Raw genomic sequence first — 23148 nt, 5'->3', positions numbered from 1 at the left:
CAGATAACTTTTTGCTTACATGGTATGTTCATTGGCGGTGCTTTGGGGAGAGGAAACTTTCTTCTCTGAGTGGGCTTGGGCACCTCATCTTACTTCCACACTCAGTTGCTTCACAGGGAATAGAGACCATAGGCCAACCCTCCAGGGCCTGATTCCACTTCTTCAGGGGAACCCTGGGCCCAGGGAGGCCCCCAGCACACACTGGGATGGCAAGGGCTTCTGAGAGAGGTGTCTAAAATCCCTTTCGAGCCCCCTCTTTTCTCTTTAGGGCTCAAGTTCAGAGTCTGAGGTGGAAGGGGCTTTGTTGTAGGGTTATGAGCAGGGGAACGGGGTCACAAAGGAAAACTAATTCTCAGGCAGGCCTGCCTCTGTACCTCATCCCTGGCGGGGCCCTGGGGCCTAGACCCTAATTCTCTACCTGGGGTCACCAGACATCTTTCCCAACTCCCCCCACCGCCACCAGTCCTCCAGGAGTTGGCAGGAGGCAGGTAAGGGCAAGACATCCTGAGGTCCTGAGGTCCTGACCCTCCCCCAGCCCCTGCACCACACAGACACACAGACACACAGACACACACACACACAGACACACACACACACACACACACACACACACACACACACACACGGGTGTGGTGCCTCCTTATGGAGCATAAGGTTTATTTCCAGTCAGGCTAAACTCTTAGGGAGATCGGTGCTGCCACCATACACCCTCTGTCCTGCTGGGGACCCTGAGGTGGCATGGTTCGGCAGCCTGGGGATCGGCCTCCTTTTCACAGATCAACGCCAGGGGGTCATCAGGTAGTTGACACGACTGTGGAAAGAAACAGGTGAGGTGGGGGCCTCTAGGATGTCCTGGGGAAAAATCAGGCTGTCCTTCTCTAGGCCTTCCCCACCAAACCCACCTTCCTGCCCTCGAGGCTCTGAAAACACAGCTTCTGTCCTGTCTCTCTATGGCTCAAGAGCCCTCAATGGCTCCCTATTACCTTTAATATATTTTTGGCTGGTCTGTTTGACTTTCGAGCCCCACTTCCAGTTTGCCTCATCTTTATCTCCCGTGAGCTTTACTCACTTTTCAATCATTTAGTGAGCCTACTCTGGCAGGCATTATATAGTAGTTAAAAAAAAAAAAAGCTTTCCCTTGTGTGTGCACAGGGTGGGTGAGAGAAGGCAAACTTTCATCAATAATTATAATGCAATAGCCTGTGTGCTCTAAGATGGAGAGGGATGCACATACGGAGACCAACTGGAGGGGGGTTGGAGCTGGAGGGGAAAGGCAGAAGGTCAGAGAAGACTTCAAGGACAATGGGACACCTGGGCTGGGCTTTAAAGTGTAAGGAGGAGTTTTCCAGGCAGAGGCAGAAAGATCACGTAGGTGCTGAAACAGCACAAGCAAAGATATGGAGTGTTTGGTTGCTTGGTTTGGGTTGCACGCAGGAGTCTGGTACTGCTGAAGTGTAGGGAATGGGGCTGGAGAGGTGGGAGATGGCCAAATTATGAAGGTGCTTGAATATCTTGCATTCTTCTCCTGGGAACACTTGTCCCAGCCCTTACCACTTCACCTGCTTCCTGGAAGGCAAATTCTTGGCTCCTTACATTATATTTCTTATATGTCTGTTTACTCTTCCAGTCCCTGCTCTTCTCCTAGGTAACCCCGCCCCCCCAATCCCCCTAACCCCCGTCTTTGCCTTTTGGCCTCCTCTGGACCAAATCGGGAGGGAAAGGCACTCTATTCCCTCCATCTCCCAGTGGGCTGCACTTTTGCCTGGCGAAGATCTCTCCAGCGGAAGACCTTCGCGCCCCCCTGACATCATCCGGGAGGGTACCAATCCTCTGGCGCCTCCCTCACGAGGGCCCGCGCGCTGCCCGACTGGGGGGCGTGGCCAAATGTGGGGTGGGGTCGGGGTCATTTCCCACCCGCCCCCCCCCCCACTGCAGTTGGAGCCCTACCTGTAGATCGAGCCGAAGCGTCGGATAGCATTCCTGCAAAAGAGAGAGGAGGGTGAGGCCGAGGTGAGGAAGGGTGACCCTTTCTGGGAACAAACACATCGGCAGGCGCCATCCCACCAAGATTACACTGCACCTTCGCCCCACCTTAACTCCTCCACTCTGAAAGGTGGAGTTGCTAGGGACTGGATGACAGGATGTTCCGTTTGGTAGGAATTAAACATTTAGTCATTTTGAAATCGCAATTTTCTTGTGGTGTTTTGGAGCCAATCAATTCTTCCTAGGTCTCACATTTTCAAGGGCCACTAGGTATGCGGTGGTGAAAGCAGCCAAGACCCCATTCTCCTTCCGCCAGGTATGGGGCCCCCGGGGTCTGTGGGGTCACTTACAGGGAGTCGAAAGGCAGGGGCTTCTGTCCATAGCGATCCAGGCTGGGATTCTGGTTAAGACAGAACTGGGGCGGGCCAGAGGAATGCGGGGGGGTCCACTGAGTAGAGGGGACACGGACTCCCCCGCCGAGGCCCCGCACAGCACTCTCTGCTGGGGATCTTGGCCCTGGGCACTGGGAGACCTTACTCTCGGTCTCCTCTCCCCCTCCCCGAACCCGTGTTAGCCGGTTCTCTCCCACCCCTGCCCCGCCAGGGACGGAGCAGTGCGCCTACCTACCCGCCAGTTCTGGGTCACCTCCGGCTTCAAGTACCGCACCGCATTGCCGCTGAAACTCTCGACTGCGGAGAGAGCGCCCACATCTGGCACCCCGGCCAGCCCAGAGCAAGCCCCGCCCCCACTCTTACCTGAGCCCCGCCCCTAGATCAAGCCACGCCCACGCCTGCTCCTAGAACCAGTTCCCCCTCCGGACTAAGCTCCGTCAGTCCCAGAACCAACCCTGCCCTCCACCTCCACCACACTGCCTCCCACTGGCTCGGACCTGGCCCCGCCCCCTCCCCAGGACAAGCCCTGTCTCTATGAACCTCAATCTGTCTGGGTCCAGCCCGCTCTTGAGTGCCCCAGCTGCTCCTATCTCCTAGACCTGTCTTTGTCAGAGCCCACCCCCGAAGACCCCCGCCCGCGGTCAGCGCTCGGGGTCAGGGCTCTAGGGACCCAGCGGCCCAGTTGTCTCTCCCACACTAAGGCATCCTGCCCGCCGGTGGACTGACCCTTCTTGCTCGGGCAGGGCAGCTTGCATTCGCCGGCAGAGGACACGAAGCGGGACCAGTCCTCGATGGCACGCGTGAAGGTGGGCCAGTCGACCCTGTTGATGCCCGGTGCGATGGGCGCCAGCTTTCCCTCGCGGCACCTATTTCGGAGCCTCTGGCTGGTCGCCGTGATGTCCTGCCAGGACGAAGGGAGTCAGGGCGCGGGGGGAGGCACTTGAACCATCTGACCCAGGGGGTTCCTGAAGCCCCTGAAGGAGATGCGAAGGGGGTAGGGTCCCAAGCTGGTAGCTGAGGAGGTGCGTGGGAGTAGAGCCCAGCATTCGAGGTGCTTGGGGCTGGGTGCACGCGGGACCTTCAGGTCCCCAGAGCAAACCCAGGGCCAGGGGCAAAGGACACTCACCAAGCACTGCAGGGATTTGTTGGGGACACTGAGGAGTGTGAAGTAGGCATTGTCAAAGTCATCTAAAGGAGAAAGAGAAAGGGAGGAGTCCACCAGTGGTCACAGGCCCACACAGGAGAGGTTTGGTCCACACTGCTTTAAAAGGTTTTTGAAATACTTGACAACTTAAAAAAAATCTAAGATCAAGTGGATTTTTACTTAACACACCCCATTCAACAAAACAAATTCCAAATAGATAAAAAATTTCAATGTAAAATAATGAAACCATAGACGTACTAGAAGAAAACATGGATAAATTTCTTTATAACCTTAGGGTGGGGGAGGCCTTACCAACTCTAATTCAAAATCAGGTAGCCTAAAGAAAATGTTGATAACTTGGACTACATAGAAATAAACTTCTGCATGGCAACATAAGGAAACATAAGGAAAGTCAAAAGACAAATGGGAAAAGAATATTTCCATTTATTTTGTAGATAAGGTGCAATTTCCCTAATATTGAAAGAATTCCTATAAATCAAGACAAAATAGAATAAAATAAAACAAAATAGAAGAAAAAGAGAAAAAAAGAAAAATAGGTAAACAGTCTGCACAGGTAGTTCACACACAAACACAAGAAATACAAATGGTCCCTAAACTATGAAAAGACACTCAGCTTCATTCATAATAAGATGCATGCATATTCAAACTACATTGATACCAATTTTTCGTATCAGATTGGAAAGAATCCAAAAGTTAGTGCAGTTATCAGAAACAGGGCCATTGCCATATGTTGCCAGCGGGGGGAGGGGGGGTATAAATTGATTCGAGTCTACGGAAAGAAATTGGCATTATCTATTGGAATTATAAATACACATACCTTTTGACCCTATAGTCCCACTTCTGGGAATTTATCCTACTTCACAGTTGCACAACTGGGAAATGATGTGGGTAGAAAGTTTACCCATTTCAGCATAGTTTGCAATAGAAAATGATTGGAAATAACTCAAGAGTCTGTCATTAATGGACTGGTTAAATAAACTATGATACATCCTCACTATGCCTTGATTAAAAATCAGTAGAGGAAGTTCTTGATTCAAACCCTTCCAAGGTGCAGAAGAGTATATGCCTTTATATGGCTTTAAAGCCTAAAATTGAGACGATTGGAGGCAAAGAAGAATATAGATTCAGGTCATCACCTAACCAAGTCATCAAACGTAGCATCATGAATAGTGGGATAATGACATTATGTGCCTCCTTCTGAGCCATCATGGCAAATATGGCCTCCAACACCTGTGAAACCTTCTACAATCAAGCTTCTACATCTATCTTCTATTTCCCAGAAAATAGACTATCAAGGTAGACAACACCATAAAGAAACAGTCACTCAAATTCACAGTGTAGGACTCCTCTACAATAAAACTGTTTTGGACTCTTTAAAAAGTTAATATTATGAGGGAAAAAGGGAAAGTGGATAGACTGTTTTAGACTAAGATCTTAGTGAACTTGAGGGGCGTGCTTAGGTGGGAGGATAAGGAGTGCGGGGGCAGCAGGAGCTGTGGCTGAGGAGGAGGACACAGCTCAGGGAGGGCTAATCTCAGGGGTCTGGGCTTCCTGGGGAGGTAGATAAGAACCTCTGAAGACTGGGGATGGGGAAATAATAGTTGGGGAAAACTGGGGATGTTTTAATATGGACTGAATATTAGATATTAGGGAATTATTTTTAACTTTCCTAGATGTGATAATGGTATTGAGGTTGTTTCTATCATTGGGAACTGCTTGCTAAAGTGTGTGTGTGTGTGTGTGTGTGTGTGTGTGTGTGTGTGTGAGAGAGAGAGAGAGAGAGAGAGAGAGAGAGAGAATGAAAACAAATGTGTCAAAACATTAATTGAAGCAGGTGGAAGGTAATGAATGTTCATAGTACTAGTCTTTCAACCTTCCTCTATGTTTGAATATGTTCCTAATAAAAAAAGTTGGGGAGGAAGAGAATAGGTTGTATTTACAGTAGTAAACAATGGAAGGATTCAGCAGGAGCTCAGAGTGGTTACCTGTAAGTGGGGATGGCGGGGGAGGAGTGAGAATTTTTAAAATGTACATTGTTACAGCATTTTGAATTTTGAAACTGTGACTCCATTGCTTTTATTAAAAACATACTTGCAATAATCAAGAGCTCTCCCTAAAAATCGAGACTCTTGGCCTCTCCTGGAAGCCAGGAAATTGGTAGAACTGTGCTGACCTTTCCCAAACAGTATCAGCAGGACCCCATAGCTGCTCCCCTTTGGAGGGGGGTGTTGGGACTCCACCTCACCTTTCACCCCTTCCCCCCACTGCGTCCCCACCCACTTCCTGTATTTGTGTTTCCCATCCTGGCCCTGCAGGGGTCTCTGTGGGACCTCTGGAGATCTCCCTATAGTCTCTGACACCCTCACTCCACCTGCCACCGGGGTCTGAACCTGGGTATCACCCTGGACTCCTCACTCTTGCCCCTCTACCCACACTGGTACAAATCGTGTTACTTTATCTCCTAAATACCTTCCAAATCCCTCCCCTGTGGCCAGACACTATCACTACTTCCTGAAGACTGTGGTCCCTCCCAGTGTCCTAATCACTCACCCTCCCCCCCATCATCCGCTTCTAGTCTCTCTGGGTCACCCACTCCCCACGGCCCCAATGCTCGGACCTCCTTCCTTCTTAAAGTCTTCAGAGGTTCTTATCTACCTCCCCAGGAAGCCCAGACCCCTGAGATTAGCCCTCCCTGAGCTGTGTCCTCCTCCTCAGCCACAGCTCCTGCTGCCCCCGCACTCCTTATCCTCCCACCTAAGCACGCCCCTCAAGTTCACCAACACCTCACGCAGCTTTTCCCCTCCAGGCCTCTGCAGGTGCTGTTCCCACTAGCTGGAGCGTCTTTGTTCCAGGCACAGTGTCAGGCACAAAGCAAGCAATTAATAAATGTGCTGGAATGAGTGAGTGTGGGTGTCTGTGTGGCACCGCTATCTCCATCCCCAAGCTTCTCAATCGATGAAGGGTTCTTCCTTAGCCCCATGTGGCCTTTTACCCCAAAGGCTCCCATGTCCACCTCTCTTTCATGACAGGTGTCTTTCTCTTCCTTTTTCAAAGGGAGAGATGATTGGGCAGAAGTTGTTATTATTGCTATTATTATTCCTCCTCCTCCTGCAACTGTTGGCCTCTGCACAGTTCCCTCTCCATTAATAATACTAACATTATTGTTGAGCACATATTACGTGCCAGGCACTACTCCAAGTGCTTTTCATGCCTTATCTCATTTTAATCTCAAAATAGCCCTGACAGGCCGGCACTGTCAGTATCCCCATTTTACTGATAAGGAAACAGAGGCTCAGACCTGGAGGATACCCAGACAGGGAGGAGCAGAGCTGGGGCGACTCCCTTTACCCCTTTCACCTGCCACTCATGGTTTCTCCCTCCGAGATCTCTCTCCTCCAAACCACCCACGCCATCCCCGAAGGCCCAAAGGGGCTGGTGGTGGCCAGGTGGCCTGACCTTTGCTGCAGTAGGTGGTGGACTGGCAGTGCTCGTCGGAAAGGCAGGCCCTGACGGAGTCCATGTCCATGCGGCGCAGGCTGGGCAGGGCTGGGTGGTAGAGCTGCTGCTTCACGCCGGCCAGCTTGTTGCGCCGCCGTGCCACGGGCAGCAGGGTGGCCGGGGATGCGTACACATGGGTGGAACCGTCCTCCCGGGGCACCAGGTTGATGATGCAGGCCATGGCTGGGGGGGCAGAGACACCCCAACCAGACACCCTTCTGTGTGGGAACACAACCTTGGCCAGTGCCAATTTGTCTACTCGTCCAACAGGTACTGACCACCTACTGTGTGCCAGGAGCTATGGTGGGTTCAGGGCCGCTCAAATACACACACACACACACACACACGGGATGTGCTGAGGACCTCGGCAGAGGTCAGTACAGGGGATGTGTGTCTGAGGAGGCTGGAGGATTCAGCGAATGGTCTAAAAAGAGATGCCATTTGTGTCTGTTCTTCAATAATGAGCAGGAAGCGGCAGTAGCAGCAAGTAGATTCACAGTTGAGCTCAGTCTGCCTCTGGGTAATTAATTATGGGCTTCTGGCCTTAGCTAAGGTATCTAGCATTTACTCAACATTCTACAGGGAGACATAGAAAGGTTTTAAATAAGGGGAGAGACCTGATAGACAGGAACTAGAAAAAATATGGCTGGTTCCCCAGTGCTTCGTTTTAAAAAGTGGATATTCCCAGAGCCTTTGAGTCATTTAAACTTTAGTGAGAACTTGTTGAGTCCCGTTGCTTTCTTCCTGACCCCAGTTGGAGGTGAGAGATGGAGGTGGTAGGGAGGTGGGCAGGTGGAGAGAGGACCTTGGGCCATGGAGGAGCACAGAGAGGGCATGGCGACCAGATGGGGAAGCCGGCTCGAAGGCTGGGCCTTCGTGGGGAAGGGACAGGGAAGTGGGAAGTGGGGGTAGAGGGGAGGGAGGGCTCCCTGCTCCTGGTCCGCCACAGTGGTACCTCACCTGCAGGCTATGGGCCCCAGGTGCACAGGCTTACAGGGATTTTCCGCTCTTCCGACTGCTCAATGGGGAAAAGAGGCAGGGAGATGGGCCGAGGCCCAGTGCCTTATGAGGCAGTAGGAGAATAAAGGGACATTCTGCGGAGACAACGCCCATTGCAGCCTGATTGTGAGGGCACCAGCTCCTCGGCAACCATGACAACCGGAGGCTCCGAGGAGAAGAGCCTGCTGCCAGGGGTCCTTGCACTGGCCCCCTCTTTCAGCCTTCCTGAAGGATGCTGTCTCCCAGGCCTCACACCAGCTGGGCATGTTGGGAAAATCAGACAAGGAGCTGGGTCTCCCTGGGGGTGGCCATGCCAGGGCTGGCCAGGGCCGGCCAGGGCAGGCTGTGTGACCCTATACTACTTACTGTCTGTCTCTGGGCCTCAAAGCTCCCATCTGTGTTAGGCAAGGGCCCCCGGCCCTGCCGGGAGGAGTGCCTGTGAGCTGGCAGGGCTCACTGACACTTGCTCCCCTCCTCACAAGCCTCACGGAAGAGGGCACTGCCCTGCCTGCCAGTCCTTGAGTCTCCAGAGGTGGCGATTAGTGGCTTCCAGGATCCAGGGTCAGCATAAGGGGATCAGGGAGAGTGGTGGCCTCAGCAGGACAGGGATTAGCAGGTGATACTCTCCCTGCAGGCCTGCAGCCTCCCTCCCACCTTCCCAAAAAAGCGAGGTCATGAGGTCCTAAGCCCAGCACCCTGAAGCCCTGGGGCCTGACCACCATCAAGGTCAGAACCACCAGGGGACTTCCCTGGCGGTCCAGTAGTTAGGACTAAGCGCTTTCACTGCCGTGGTCCGGGGTTCAATCCCTGGTCAGGGGACTAAGATCCCACAAGGCTCGCAGGGAGGCCAAAAAAAAAAAAAAAGAACCACTGGAGGTGGACCCTGTCCCCCCATCCCTGTGAGGAAACCCTGGGGAGACTCTTAACTTATTTGCATATCTTGGCACGTGCTTTTGCATACACCTGCCCAAGTGCTGAGCCTGCTGGGCCCAGGCACCCCTACTGTGAGATTCAAGTAGGATTTGGCTCCCTATTTGCTTCTCCTCCAGTGCCCCATCCAGCCCCAGAGCAGTGTCCCCAAGTCCCACCCCTTAAAGAAAACTTTACCTGGACTTCATTCACCACCCCATCGCAATTTTTTTTTAACTCTTTTAAAGTTAAAAATATAACAAAATCCAGAAAGTGCATAAATATATAATGTAACTCATAATTTTATAAAGTGAGACCCTGTGTAACTACCAGTCAGGTCAAGACATGGGTACTACTTTGCAAAACAGTGTAACAGTTTCTTAAAAAGTGAAACATAAATTTACCATATGACCCAGCAATTCTACCCCTGGGAATCTTCCCAAGAGACATGAAGATATATGTCCACACAAAGACTTGCATGCAGATGTTCATAGCAGCATTATTTATAATAACCAAAAGGGGGAAACAACTTAAGTGTCCATTGACTAGCGGATGGGTAAACAGACTCTAATATATCTATGCCATGGAAACCGACAGTATGCCATGGAATACTCTTGGGAATTAAAAAGAAATGAATTATGGATACATGCTACAATGTAGATGATCATCAAAACATTATGCTAAATGAAAGAAACCAGACACAGAAACACTCCACATATTATATGCTCCATTTATATAGGATGTCTAGAAAAAGCACATGTTTAGAGACAGAAAGCAGATTAGTGGTTGCCTGAGGCTGGGGAATGGGGAGTGATTCTAACCAGCATGAGGGATCTTACTAGGCTGATGGAAATGTTCTGAAACTAGATATTGCATAGCTCAGTAAATTTACTAGAAATCATTGAGTTGTACCCTTAAAACTGGTGAATTTTACAGCATACAAATTACATGACAATAACGTTGTTTTAAAAAATTGATGTCAGCTAAAGAAAGCAAGTTAGGACCCCGCCAGCCCCTAGAAGCTTCCGCATACCCCTTCTCAGTCCCACCTCCTGCAAGAGGTAACCACTCTCCTAGCCGTGTAGTATAACCACTGCTTTTCTTTATAATTTTACTACCTATGTTTACAGCCATAGATAAGACAGGCTAATTGTGCCCTATTTGAGCTTTGTACGCATGGGCCATTGGGGTCCTTTCAGTCTGGCTTTTTTCCCTCCGTATATATGCACACGAGAGTCATCCAACGGGGGTGGAGCTGAGGTTCGTTCATTTGCCTCACCCTAGAGCTCATTACTCTTCAGCCAGGCCCACGTGACTCTGACCACTGGCCGGTCTCCATGCCCCCAGGTTGCCGAGCCTTGGGGCACAGGTCAGCCTCCGTTCACACGGTGGTCCCATGTGGCCAATCCTCCCCCAACACACTCAGCCGTCTTGGGTGCAGCAAACCCGGCTTCCTGGCTCTTCCCCTACCCCACCAGCAGCTCTTTCAGTCTCCTTTCCTAGCTCCTCCTCCTTTCCCCAACTTTGAAATGTGCCGGTGTGCTCCAGGCCTCATCTCTGGTCCTTCTCTTCTTTACTTTTGATTCAATGAGTCCTGTGGCTTTAAGCATCATCTACAAGCTGAGCTGATGCCTCCGAAGTTTCCATCTCCAGTCGTCCACCTCTCCCAGACTCCAGACAGCCCCCACCCCGCAAAACACACCTCTCACCACCTGGCGCACATTTCCACGCAGATGTCTCTCAGACAACGAAGTAGAGCTCAACGAAGTAGAGCCCCCCAGACTCTTCCACGCCACAGCCCCAGGCTCCCTCTTTTCAGTAAACGGCACCACCTGCCAGCTGCCTAAGCTGAACACCCTCAACACCTCCCTTTTCCCTCCCCTCCCCTTTTCTCTCTCCTGCCACTTGCTCGGTCCAAGTCTCGTCATCTCTGCACTGGCCTCCGTCGAGCTAGAGGCAAGGGTGAGCATCACCGATGACGCTGGCCGTCACTTGCACACCCAGGCAGAGCAGTAGAGCTCACTGTCCTCTCTGGCTGCAGGTGCCATGGGGAGGAGCGCTGATCCCCAGCAGCCTGGCGTATCAACAGAGCACGGCAGAAAGAACCTTCTCCCACACCAGTTGCATTGGGGGTGGTTGCATATCAGAGGTTCTGCAGAGGAAGGAGAGGACAGGGATCGTCCAGTCACACACTGGTTTGTTCCACCGCTACCTCCTGACTAGTGCCTTGCTTCCACACCTGCCCACTACAAAACAGCTGCACAGGTGGTGTCCGGCTCCTGTTCTAAACCATCATGTGCTTCCATGGGCCATCAGCTAAAACCCAATCTTCTGACCGTGGCTTACAGGCCCTACCTGATCTGTCCTGGACCTCATCTCCCACCACTCCTCCCTACACCCACTAAGCCCCTGGGCCCCTCTCTGTCTCTCAGGGGCATCCAAGCTCATTCCAGCCTCAGGACCTTTATTTACCCTTGCCTGGAACACCATTCACTCAGATCTTATGTCTCAGCTCAAATATGTCCCTCTTCATAGAGGCACCTGTGCCCACTCCCACTTCCCACCACCTCACACACGTCTCTGCCCTGTGTGTTTCTTTCATGGCACTCAGCATATCTGCAATATTTTTAAGTTCATTGTTAATCTTTTTTACTTCTGAATCTTCCATTGGAATGTAAGCCCTATGAGGGCAGGTCCTATTTCTGTCCTTCTCAATGTGCTAAGGCTGGCAGGCTGCCTGACACATAGGCAAGGTCGAGAAATGTTGTAGCTGAGCAAGTCAATCCCCTGCCCCTTTGCTAAACAGCTCACTGCCCTGCCCCCCACCCAGGTCCTGTCACCTCACTGAGCCCCTTTGTGCTGGGCCTCTGTCCCTCTCCCGCTCTCCCCTGAGATCGCCATCCCCCTCCAGGGTTCGACCTCAGTTCAGGAGGCCGGCTTGGATGCAGTCAGTCATCTATCCGTCCTCGGGCCCTCCCTAAAGGCCCAGCCCTGGGACCACAGCCATTCTGGTGGAGCCCAAGGCAGGGGGTACTGAGGCCCTGCCCAAGCTGCAGAAGATTCTGAGACAGAGGGACTCTGCCTGAGTCCCTGCACTGGGGCTGGAGAGCTGGAATGTGCCTCCTGCCACTGCTGACTGAGTTGACAGGCCCCTGCTACCTTGAGGAGTCTCCCAGAATCACCTGGGGACTCCAAGCTCTTATCCTCCCACCAGCCACTCTGTGGGTTGGCCAGGGTATGCAGGGAATCAGGTCCCCTGGCAGCTCATGGTGCCCCAAACCAGGGCCATGTAGGGCTCCTTCCCTGGGGCCGATTCCTGGTGGCTCCTGGGGTTTTCTGCCGGCTCCCTCCTCATCAATCTCGTCTCTTCCACTGCCACCTCCTCACCCTCTTTAGAACCTCCTAATCCTTTGCATACGGGCCGGCCCGGCTGCTGCCAATTAATCCCCTCTGTGTCTGAGAGGCCAGCTGAGAGAGGCAGGAAGAGGCAATTCCTGGCTGGTGGACGACATCTGAGCAGGTAACTCAGGGTGAGGTCGCGGCTCCGTGGGACCCCTGATGAGACTCCCTCCGTGCTCTCCTCCCATCAAGCCATTTAGACATGGAGAACCCGGCAAGGCTGGAAACCTGAGGCTTCTGTCTTCCCCTGTGAGGCTCAAACCTTAGTGACTCTCCAAGGCAGCTTGTGAAATACGGATTCCAGATCCTGCAGAGGGTTTAGAGGGGCCTAGGGATCTGTATCTTCCGCAGCTCCCCGGAAGACTCTGAGAGGCTGGTGGTCCAAGCACTGTTGTTGTTCTGGGTACCACTCCCAGGCCCCCCTTCCCGCCTGCGCCTCCCTCATCAACGTGGAATCAGCAGCAACAGGGCTAAAAGATGGGAGGGGCCTGCACGTGTTTCTATGCAGGAGGAAATGGCTGGGTCTGGGGGAAGAAGGGAAACTGGGAGTGGGGAAGGCTTCCCTAGTCATTTCCAGAAGGTTCAGAAGCACAAGCCAACATTGCTGCCTGCTGGGAAATGGCTTGCAGGACTGGCCTGCAGAAGCAGCCGATCCTGGGCAAACGTCAGTACCTCCGGGGTAGATGTGGGACACCTGGTGCCAGGCAGACCTGAGCGTAAACTCAGCTGGGCCACTTACTGGCTGTGTCACTTTGGGCAAGTCTGCTGACCTCTCTGTACCTCCATTTCCTTGGCTATAAAGTGGTGATGAAAACGCTTATTTACTGAGGCTGAGTGAGAGGAGGTGAGGATGAGGTGATCATGGCTTATGGGGCTGGCTGGGATCGGTGGAATCTGCCATCCTAAACATGCAATCTTGGGCTCTACCAACCTTGGAAATCAGTGTTTTACCCCCATACCCAACAAGGAAATGGAAGACCAGAGGTGTCATGTCTGGCCCAAGTCACGTTTTTGGTGGCTGAGCCAGGGAACTGACCCCCCACTCAGAGCTGTGTCCTTCAGCCCAGCTTTGCTTAGGGGAAGCTGGGTTGCTGAGGCCAGAGCAGGGACATAAGTCAGGGCTGTAAGTAGTAGGGGAGGCAGCATGGCCGGGGCTGTGGGGAGATGGGCACTGGGGCAGGGGTCCTGGGCCCTGTGCCTGCCCTTTGCAGCCTGTGGCCAGGGTCCCTGGCAGATGAGGGACAGAGAATACTTTGGCTGCCCATGGCTGGGGGGTAGGAGGATACACCATGCCGGGCATGGCCTCGGAAGGGCCTTTCGAGGCTGGGAGTTTGCATATATTGACCTGTGTGGCGCCCGCTGGGCCAGGCCATCCTGCAGGGATGTAGTCATAAGGGCAGGGATGCCCATTCCCTGAAAGTAAATGATGCCAGAAACTGAGCCCATGTAAGGTAGGGCTGAACTATCGCAGTAAACCATGAAAAAAGGGGCTTGTTATTTTCTCTTAAAAATTTCTAAATCATGAAAATAGGTTGATGTTTATCTTATATTAAACAAAAAATATTTTCCATTCATATGCTGCTAATAATGTATTTTTAAAAATTTATAATGGGTTTATGCTGAACATGATAGTCTATCATTAGCATTTTTGCTTAACATCCAATGATAGTCACAGCCAACATTTATTAAGCTCTCAGTGTGTGCCAGCCACTGTTCTCATCAGTTTATTTTATCCTCACATTAACCTCCACAAGATAGCTACTATTAACATCCCCATTTTACAGACAAGCAAACTGAGGCATGGAGCATTTAACTGATGTGCTCATGACTGGAGTCCAAAGTGTGTAGATCTTTCCATGTTAGTTCAAATTGATCTACTTAAAAAAAATGGCTCCATAATATTCCATTATTGGATGTATTATAATTTATTTAATCTGTGCCCCTCTTACAGAAGACTGATTAGGTTCTTCCCAGTAACCAGTCTCCTACTGATGGATATTTGGATGTTTTTCATCTTTTGCTCTAACACTGTTGTGACCGACCTCTTTACACACATATGTCTGTGGGCTTGAGTATTTCTATCAGGAAAATACCTGGAGCTATAACTGCAAAAATATTTTTAAAGATGAAGAAGGAAAAGGGAAATATATAACTCACAAAAGGAGCCCATGAATGGTGGGAGCAACTGTGAGCATTCTGGAGAGGCCTAAGTACTCGGTCCCCTACAGGTGTCAGGATGCTGGGCTGGGTCCAGAGGGTGCTGCCTCAGCCCCCAGGGACACCAGTGAAGAGAGAGGAGGAGGAGGGGGCAGAACCAGAGCCAGAGTTGGAGCCGGAGCCTGAAACAGCCCCTGAGGAGACTGAGCTAGAGGAAGAGTCCCTGGTAAGAACTGAATGGTGAAGAAGGGCACACTGGCCTCACTGCTCGGAGAATCCCCAGCTCAGGTCAGCTGCTCCCAGCGACCTTCCACAACAGAGAAAATTGGAGCCAGAAGGAAACGTGGTGGTCACCTGGTTCTGTAAACAGCCAGATAGTAAATATTTCAGGCTTTGTAGGTCATGCTATCTCTGTTAATTTCTCAACTCTGCCACTGTAGTGTGAAAACCGCCATAGGCAATACGTAAATGAATGAGCGTAGCTGGTTGTGTTCCAATAAAACTTTATTTACAAAAACAAGCAATAGGCTGGATTTGGCCCACTGACCATTGTTTACCAACCTCTACAGCTACTCAAAGTAGCCAATCCATTAACTGTTTGTTACCAGTCCAGGAGGCGATCAGAAGCTTGCCAGATGTAAATTTACTATATAAGTAAGCACACTGCTTAGTTCAGTTGTATTTGTTTTGCGTTAAGACTTTCTGCATGCGGGAAGCAGTGTGTTGCTATACAATCTGCTGCAAACTGCTTAATCACTGTGGACCAGTAACAGTTTGCAGACTGACACTGGTTCCTGGACCACATTTTGAGCAGCACTGCTCTAGAACTTTCAGTCAAGCACATCAAACTTCCCAGCTCTGTATCCCATTCATTCGGGAACCTGATGACAACCAATTCAGAAACTCAGACAGATTTGATTTTGCTTCTAATTGATGCCAGGCCTGTGTGCAGTGCCGGGAGCACAGTGATGAATAAAGCATTGCCCCTGAGGGTCAGCAGACAAGAACCCACCCAGGTTATTCTTCTAGGAGACAGAGGTGATGAGGGAAGGTGGGGAGCTTCAACAACATCCTCAGCTTACCCTTCCGGGAGGACCAAATAAGTGTATCAGACTGGAAACTCTGGGAGCTCAGAGGAGAGAGTCATCTTAATTTTGGAGATTGGAAGCTGGTGGAGGAGTGCTTCCTAACCACAGTGGGCTGGGCCAAATCGTAACTGGAGGAGATGAAGAGATGGGGCCTTCCTGGCAGAGGAAAGGCTATTACTGGGTATTGCAGGGTGTGTTTAGGAAACAGTGAGCTATCCAGGTGTAGGGTTGCTGTGCATATGTGTTTGCATGTGCACACATGTGTATGTACATACATGTGTGCCTCGTGTTCTTAGCGGTATGTTTGTGTGTGCATGTGTATTAGCAAACTGTGTGCCCACGAACACATGCATGCCGATTCACAGGTGTGTGTACACAATACATGTACACACATATATGTGTATGTGCACACGCATTCGTGTGCCTGTAGTTCCATGTGCATGTGGGGCAGGCTAGTGTGTATAAGTGTGTGTTTCTGAGTCTGTGAATCTATTCATGTGTGTGTACATGTATGCTCGTTTGCGTATCTGTGCTTGTATGGATGGATGGACATATTGGTACGTGACTGCATGTTTGTATATATACATATTTTGTGCACCTGTGCATGCATGCACATCTATGTGTGTATTTGTGTGTTAATACACATATGAAATAATGTGTTCATGAGTGCATGTTTGTGTGTCAGTGCAGGTACACGTGTGTATATGTCTGTTTATGTGACTGAGCATGCATATGTACATGTGTGTACACACAGATATCTGTCTGTGTATATATGCAAATGTATTATGTGCATATGCATGTTTGTATGTCTGTGTCTGTACACTTGCAGATATTTGCACGTGTGTGCATCTGCATGCATGCGCAAGTGGGCATGTGCCTATATGCACATGTGCGTGTGTTGGGGCATGCACGCACATGCAAATGTATATGCACATGTGCTTTGTGTCTTGCATGTGCACATCTATGTGTGAGCAGATGGACTTATTTTTGTGTCAGCTCGTGTGTGTATACACACGTGTCTGTGTGTCACTTTCTGTATACACATGTGCTTGTGTCTGTGTGTGTGAAGTATATGAGAGTGCGTGTATTAGTGTAGGTGTGCACACATGTTAGTGTGTCTGTATGCATGTGCATGCTTGTCTGTACCTGCACACATGCGCACACAGCAGCAGAGGTGCAGCTGCAGAGGCAGATGAGAGGCAGAGGGCAGAAGCTGAAGGCCGCCCAGCTACTAGGGAGACAAGGGAAGGTTTGGCGCAGAAGGAGAGGGAGCTGCCTGGGGGCTGGCTGGGGGCTGGGCTCTTCCCGCCTCCTCCTCCCCTCAGTTGCCCCAAGGCCTTGTAACTCTCTTCCTCTTTCTTTTCAGGCCACTTGAGTGGGGCAGCTTCCTGGGGGATGTGACAGGCCTGGGGGGCACCTTGGGGGGGGCGTGGTGAGGGCCCAGCCCTGGATGAGGGGCCCCTGGGGCTGGGAAGAAGGGAGTGTCCCAGGTGGAAGGTGAGGCCACCAGGATTTACAGAGACAACCGTCAGGATAGAGCTGTTTGATCCTGTGGGGGGTCGGTTGTGAGGGGGATCAGGGGCTGCTCCTGCCTTAGGCTAGTCTCTCTGAGGGTTTACATGGTCCTGTTTGAACCCTCCAGCCACCTGAGGAGGCCTGCGTGGGGAAGGAAGTGGCTGAGGCTGATCTGGGCCCTCAGGGTGAGTGCTGGAAGCCCAGGCTGGCAGGGCGGCTGGAGGCGGGGAAAGGGCTGTGTTCTCCACTGCTCGGAACCTTGAAGCAGCCCACGAGGTTGGCAGACCCATTTCACAGATGAAGAAACTGAGGCTCAGAGAAGCTAAGGGTGGGCTCCTGGGGACCTTTTAGCTGAGCTGAGCTGGAACCCTGGGCTTCTGACTCCCTTAGGGTTCTCCCCTCTCCTCTGCCTCTGACTTGACCTCCCCAGCAGGGTAGAAACAGGTCTTTCTGAGGCTCCATTTCTAAAGTATGAGGGACTCATTTCCAGAAACCCAGGAGGCTGCCCCTTCTCCACCCACATCCCTCCAGGCTCAGGCCGCTGTGGTTCCGGAAGCGAACAGGTACTGCATCACCCTCCCCTCTCCTCAGGGCCAGCCCCCCACCCAAGCTAGGGAGCCATTGAGGGGGTGGGGATGGGCACTGCTCTCAGGTCTACAGTCACTCCCAAGCAAAGGCCCAGAACATCTTAGGAATTGGCTGAAGGGAGGCTCAGGCAGAGGTGGGGGTCTCCTGGGCCAAATGGACCATGTGACCAAGAGAAATGGAGCGGGGGGACCAGAGGTTTCTCAGCGCTTGGGTGAAATGCAGATGGAGTGTGGCCAGAGCTTCTGATTTTCCCAATGAAGACAGAAATCCAGACCTTTCCATGAAATCTCCCAGATAGCTCAGACAGTTTAGACCCTTGGTACTTATCCAAGTAAGCGTGTCTGCAGAGGGTGTGGAGGGCTGGCCTCAGACGGTGAGTCTGTGACCCTCATGTTTAGGCTGACTAGCCTCCATCACAAGGAAACACCTCACAGGAAACTCTCAACCCTTTCAGAGCCCAAGACGTGTGCCGCGTGCAGGAGGGGCCCCCTGGGGCCAGGCTAATGGGGCAGCAGGGTGATACGGTGATCCTTTTACTGAGTATCTGATGGCGGTGGGCTTGGAATGGCACCAAGGGTTGGCATCCCCCATTTTCCAGAGAGGGGCACGAGGTTCCAGGAGGGAGGTGATGTGTCTGAAGTGTCACAGTGGGGAGACAGAGGTTTGGGGTTCAAACCAAGTTCTTTAGGATGCTGTGCACTGCCATGCCGACCAGAGAGGGGCTGGGGACATTGAGGGCAGGCCGGTATCTCTGTCTCTCAGTGGTCCCAGCAGCCGGGTGCTGACCTGGCTCAGAAAGGGTGTGGAGAAGGTCGTTCCGCAGCCCGTCCACAGTGGCAGGCCTGCCCAGAGCACCGCTGCTGGCTTGGAGGGTCCAGCTCAGGTACTACTGGGGCCGGGAGCTGAGGCAAGCCGGGTGGGGAAGGGGTGGGAGGAAGGCTGATGGCCCTGGACTCTCTGCCCATGTCTGTCTGTCTGTCCCAGCAGGCAGGAGGACAGATCCTTGGGCACTGCAGCACTGGGGGCTCAGGTAAGGCCAGGAAGCAGGATGGCTTAGGGGTGGGCTCAGGGACTGTTGTGTTGGGCCCTGCTCCCTGGGGTGAGTCCACGGGGCCAGAGCTTCTCATCTGACTCAGCCCGGGTTCGAACCTGGGTTTGAGTTGGGCTAACCGGGGAGCTCCGGGCAGGCCTCTTGTTGCTGACCGGCTTCCTTTCTTCTGCAGATGGACACAGTGAGGCCCCCAGGGCCCAAGACACCGGGTGAGTCCCCATCCTTGAGCCCTATCTGTAGTGTGTGTGGTGGGCTCAGCATGCCCAGAGCCCAGGGTCCACCACCGCCTGTGTGTGACCTTGGACATGCCCCTCATCTCTTCTGAACCTCACTTTTCTCATCCACAAAACCGGAACAATGGGTTCGGTGCTGCTCAAGGTTTTTTGTGCTGATTACTGAGAGATCCCCGGGTGGGGGCCACCTTCTGAGGATGGGAGAAGGCATGGATGAGCTCCTCAGAGATGGGCCTCGAGTAGGTGGTTGCCGTGTGAAGCCCGGAAGCAGGGCCTGGGCTACCGTGGGGGACATTGGGGTGCCCAGGTTGGTCTCATGGTTGGCAAGAGCTTCAGAGTTCTCAGAGCTGACCGAGGCAGGTGGCAGGCTGGCTGGGAACTGTGGCAAACGGGGGAGCCCACGTCTCTCTCCAGGGAGGGGCCCCACTGAACTCCACTTCCCTCTGCCCTGCAGGAGTGCTGACCCGGTGTGGCCAGATCCTCCAGTTTTTCAAGAGAAGCTAGAAATTTAGGTTTTTACATAATCCTTAATTTTTAGATATTGCCAACGAATTGAAAAGTTTTCAAAAACACTGTGAGCTCCCGCAATAAACCTGAAGCCCCCAGTTTGCTGTCTCTGCTGGAAATTCAGAGTCACGCCTTCATCTCCATTCACCCCACCCATTCATTCCTTCCCTCATTCATTCATTAGACTGTCGGGTCCTTGAGCACGGGGGCTTTTGTCTCAGTCACTGCTGAACGCCCTGGTGCCCAGCACAGTGCCTGCCAGACAAAGGGGACTCAGCACAGAAGGGATGAATGAATATATGAATGAATGAATGAATGAATATGTACGATCACACACTCCATTCATTCATCCATTGCTCCAGTTTGCTGTCGATTTCTTTAGTCCCCTGGAGGCTGCCCTGGTCATGGGTCCCCAGGGCCGCTCCGCTGACTTGTGAGACCAGTAAAACGATTTAGGATGAGGGCACCCAAAGGACTTGCCAGCTTTTTTGGGGGTCGTATATGGGGGATGGGTTCCCCTGGGAGCATAGAGCTTCCCTGAAGAGGACAGGGCTGCCTGGAGGTCAGATGGATCTGGGGACCCAACGTTTGTCCCAGGGCCAGCTACATAATTGGTGGGGCCCAGTGCAAAATGAAAATGTAGGACTCCTTTAAAAAAATTATTAAGAGTTTAAGACAGTGACGATAGAGCATTAAACCAAAAATGGGCCCTTTAAGTATGGGGCCCTGTGTGACCACACTGCTCACATACCCATGAAGCCAGAGCTCTCTGTCCTAGTCACAGGGAGGCCGCCAGGCTGCATTCAGGTCCCCAGGCAGCCCCCGTTCTCATCTGTGCCCAGGAGGCCAAGGCTGGGCCTGTTGTTCCAGAACCTGGTCCAGCCCTGGGTCAGAATTTCAGGTTGGTGGAAGTCCCCTACCCTGGAGGTCCTTTAAGAGTATCCAGTCCAAGGTCCCCAGTGTGCAGAATGGGAGCTGAGGAAGGGCTGCTCGAGGCCTGGGACCCCAGCAGGTGGTCAGGACAGCATGGCTGGGCACTCGTTGAGGCCGCTCGGCTGACCTCTGGCCCCTCTTCAGGCCCGGGCCCTGGCTGCTCAGGTGGCTTGAGCAGAATCTGGAGAAAATGCTGCCTCAGCCTCCGAAAACCTCCGAGGTAAGTCGAGGCAAAGGGGGAGCAGGCAGCTGACCACCCAGGAAGTGCCTACCTACTCCAGCAGGCTGTCCTCACCCCTGGGACCCACCGAGTGGCTGCAAGAGGGGCAGGGCATTCAGGGGAAGAGTGGGCGGGGCTGGCCAGGGCAGGGAATGCGCCTGACCGTCTTTCCTGACGTCACTTCCTGTTTACCACGCAGGGCTGGAGAGATGAGCCTGCAGATGCTGCCTTGGGTCCAGGTACAGGGAGGGAACCTGGGAAGGGGCTGCCTGGGATGGTCACAGACTGGGCTGGGGGTACAACTGGGGCCTGAAGGATGCTCGGGGCAGGGTTCAGTGCTTGCAGGGAGCAGGCTGTTGTGGGAGTCCTAAACCCCCCTCCTTGGTCCAGGCTGGGAAGCCAGTAGCCTGGGACAGCCTTGAGAGGTCCTGAACAAGTCCCTTCCCCTCCCTGCACCTCAGCTCTGTGTTTGATGATGAGGGGAGTTGGGGTGGTCCCAAGGGGCTCCCCACTCAGTCACGTTGGTACCTTGAATCTGGACTCTGTGCCCTAGGGGTTGCATGGAGCCCCACCACGTCATCCTTAGTCTCCTGCTCTCCCTGCTGCATAGAGCCCCCAGGACCCGCCTTGGAAATGGAGCCCGTGCCGCAGGCCCAGGAGAGCCCCTCCCTGCCTGCTCCTGACCCCCCGAAGCCCGAGGAGGAGCTGACTCCAGAGCCCCAGCCCGGCATCCAGGCCTCCTCCCTGCCGCCCACCCAGGACCCTGCCAGGTGAGCCTCCCAAATGCCTCTCCTCCCACAAGCAGCAGACTCAGTGCGTGGCCCCAGCCCAACATCCACCAAATGAGTCTTTTAAATTAGAAAAGTAACACATGCACCTGAGAGAAAATTCAAAGGGGTTTGCAGTGCGCCCTCCCCGGGCATTCGCATCAGCAGCTTCTCCTGCTTCCGCGCTGTTTCCTACACGTAGAAAGCTCTGAGCACGTTTCTCCTTTAAACTCACGTAGCCGGCAGCAGCAAACTCTAGATACTGTTCCTCATCTCACTTTTTTCACCTAAAGACGTAACTCAGAGGTGGTTTTATGCGTAGAGGTCTGCTCCGTTCTGTCAACGGCTGCATAGTATGTTATACGGATGTACCAGCTTTTATTTAAGCATTCAGTGGACATTCAGGTTTGTTTCCACTTTTGCTGCAGTTAATAGCGCTGTACAGGCATCATTGCGTTCACGTGCAAGTAAATCGGAGGAAGTGGAGTTGTTGGTCCAAGTGGTACATGCATTTAAAATCAGGATAGGGACTTCCCCGGTGGCGCAGTGGTTAAGAACCCGCCTGCCAATGCAGGGCACATGGGTTCAAGCCCTGGTCCAGGAAGATCCCACATGCCGCGGAGCAACTAAGCCCGCGTGCCACAACTACTGAGCCTGCACTCTAGAGACCTCAAGCCACAACTACTGAAGCTGTTGGCGCCTAGAGCCTGTGCTCCACAACAAGAGAAGCCACCGCAATGAGAAGCCCGCGCACCGCAACGAAGAGTAGCCCCCGCTCGCCACAAGTAGAGAAAACCCGTGCGCAGCAACAAAGACCCAATGCAGCCAAAAATAAATAAATTTATTTAAAAAATAAAAATGAAAAAAATAAAATCAGGATAGGTACTGCTAGGTGCTCCCGGCCTGGCAGTGTGTGAGGGGCCTGAAATGCACCTTGGGGGTGGCAGGGAGGGTGGGGGGGACTGAGTTACCTGCTGGGGTCGGAACAGTAGCCAGAGGCTTTCCTGGGGAGGCCAGGGATGGGGCAGTGGTTTTCAGGGCCAGGGGCTTGGGTTCCAGTCCACCTTCGGGTGAGCTTGCTACCTGCCTTGGGAGGGATCTGACTCTCTCTCCCCCTTGCAGGTTGATGGCATGGCTCCTGCACCGGCTGGAGATGGCCCTGCCGCAGCCAGTGGTCCATGGGAAGGCTGGGGAGCAGGTCGGTGCTGGGCTGGGGGGAGCGGGGGCCTTGAGTGGTGGTTGGAGGCGTCTTGGGAGCTCAGGCAAGGGTGGAATGGTCCCTGGGTGGGAGGGGAGGGCACAGAAGGAAGAAGGGAGCCTGCAGCCGGAGCTCAGCCCACCCAGCCCGCCTGTCTGCATGGCTCACACTCATTCCACACACACTGTCTGGTCACTGTGGCCACAGGGCTGACAAGTGCTGGCCCAGCCCCTCCTGCCAGGTGGTCACAGTCAGTGGGGGAGGTGCTTCCCCCGGGGGCGGGGTGCAGAGGAGGAGCCTCCCAGGAGCATCAAGGAAGACTTCCTAGTGGAAGTGGCCTGCAAGCTGAGAACTGAAGGGGGAGGGGGAGGAGGAAGAGGGTGGGTGAAAGTGAAGGGGGTGGTGTAGGAAGGGCCGTGCAGGCAGAAGATCGGTATGTGCAAAGGCCCAGAGACAAGAGAGGTCCGGAGTGTTCTGGGAAGAAGTGGGGCTCTCAGGAAGCCAGTGGTCCCTGTGTGCATTTCTGACGACCTAGAGCTCCCACAT

At 52.9% G+C, this 23148-nt stretch overlaps 2 protein-coding genes across 2 annotated transcripts in view; one reads left to right on the top strand and one right to left on the bottom strand.

Annotated features, from left to right (window-relative positions):
- CNGB1 (cyclic nucleotide gated channel subunit beta 1) overlaps positions 1-23148 on the top strand; it is a gene marked incomplete at its 3' end in the record, with an annotated part of 89504 nt that overhangs the window by 8336 nt on the left and 58020 nt on the right. The window contains exons 2-11 of the mRNA XM_060130247.1: positions 14574-14728; positions 17233-17290; positions 17596-17668; positions 18456-18576; positions 18681-18723; positions 18917-18953; positions 20562-20637; positions 20837-20876; positions 21248-21407; positions 22527-22602. Of these exons, the coding sequence (XP_059986230.1) occupies positions 14574-14728; positions 17233-17290; positions 17596-17668; positions 18456-18576; positions 18681-18723; positions 18917-18953; positions 20562-20637; positions 20837-20876; positions 21248-21407; positions 22527-22602 (839 nt within the window). The remainder of the gene's footprint in view (positions 1-14573; positions 14729-17232; positions 17291-17595; positions 17669-18455; positions 18577-18680; positions 18724-18916; positions 18954-20561; positions 20638-20836; positions 20877-21247; positions 21408-22526; positions 22603-23148) is intronic.
- Positions 688-8151, bottom strand: SPMIP8 (sperm microtubule inner protein 8). The gene is given in 9 exon segments (XM_060130246.1): positions 688-811; positions 1948-1980; positions 2334-2398; positions 2611-2672; positions 3102-3276; positions 3502-3563; positions 6997-7253; positions 8014-8048; positions 8050-8151. Coding segments are annotated over 9 exon segments (825 nt in total). The 3' UTR covers positions 688-777.

Source organism: Lagenorhynchus albirostris, chromosome 19, assembly GCF_949774975.1.
Source record: "Lagenorhynchus albirostris chromosome 19, mLagAlb1.1, whole genome shotgun sequence".
NCBI lineage: Eukaryota > Metazoa > Chordata > Mammalia > Artiodactyla > Delphinidae > Lagenorhynchus > Lagenorhynchus albirostris.
Note: the sequence above shows the minus strand (reverse complement) of the source record. Positions and strands in the feature narration are given on the sequence as shown.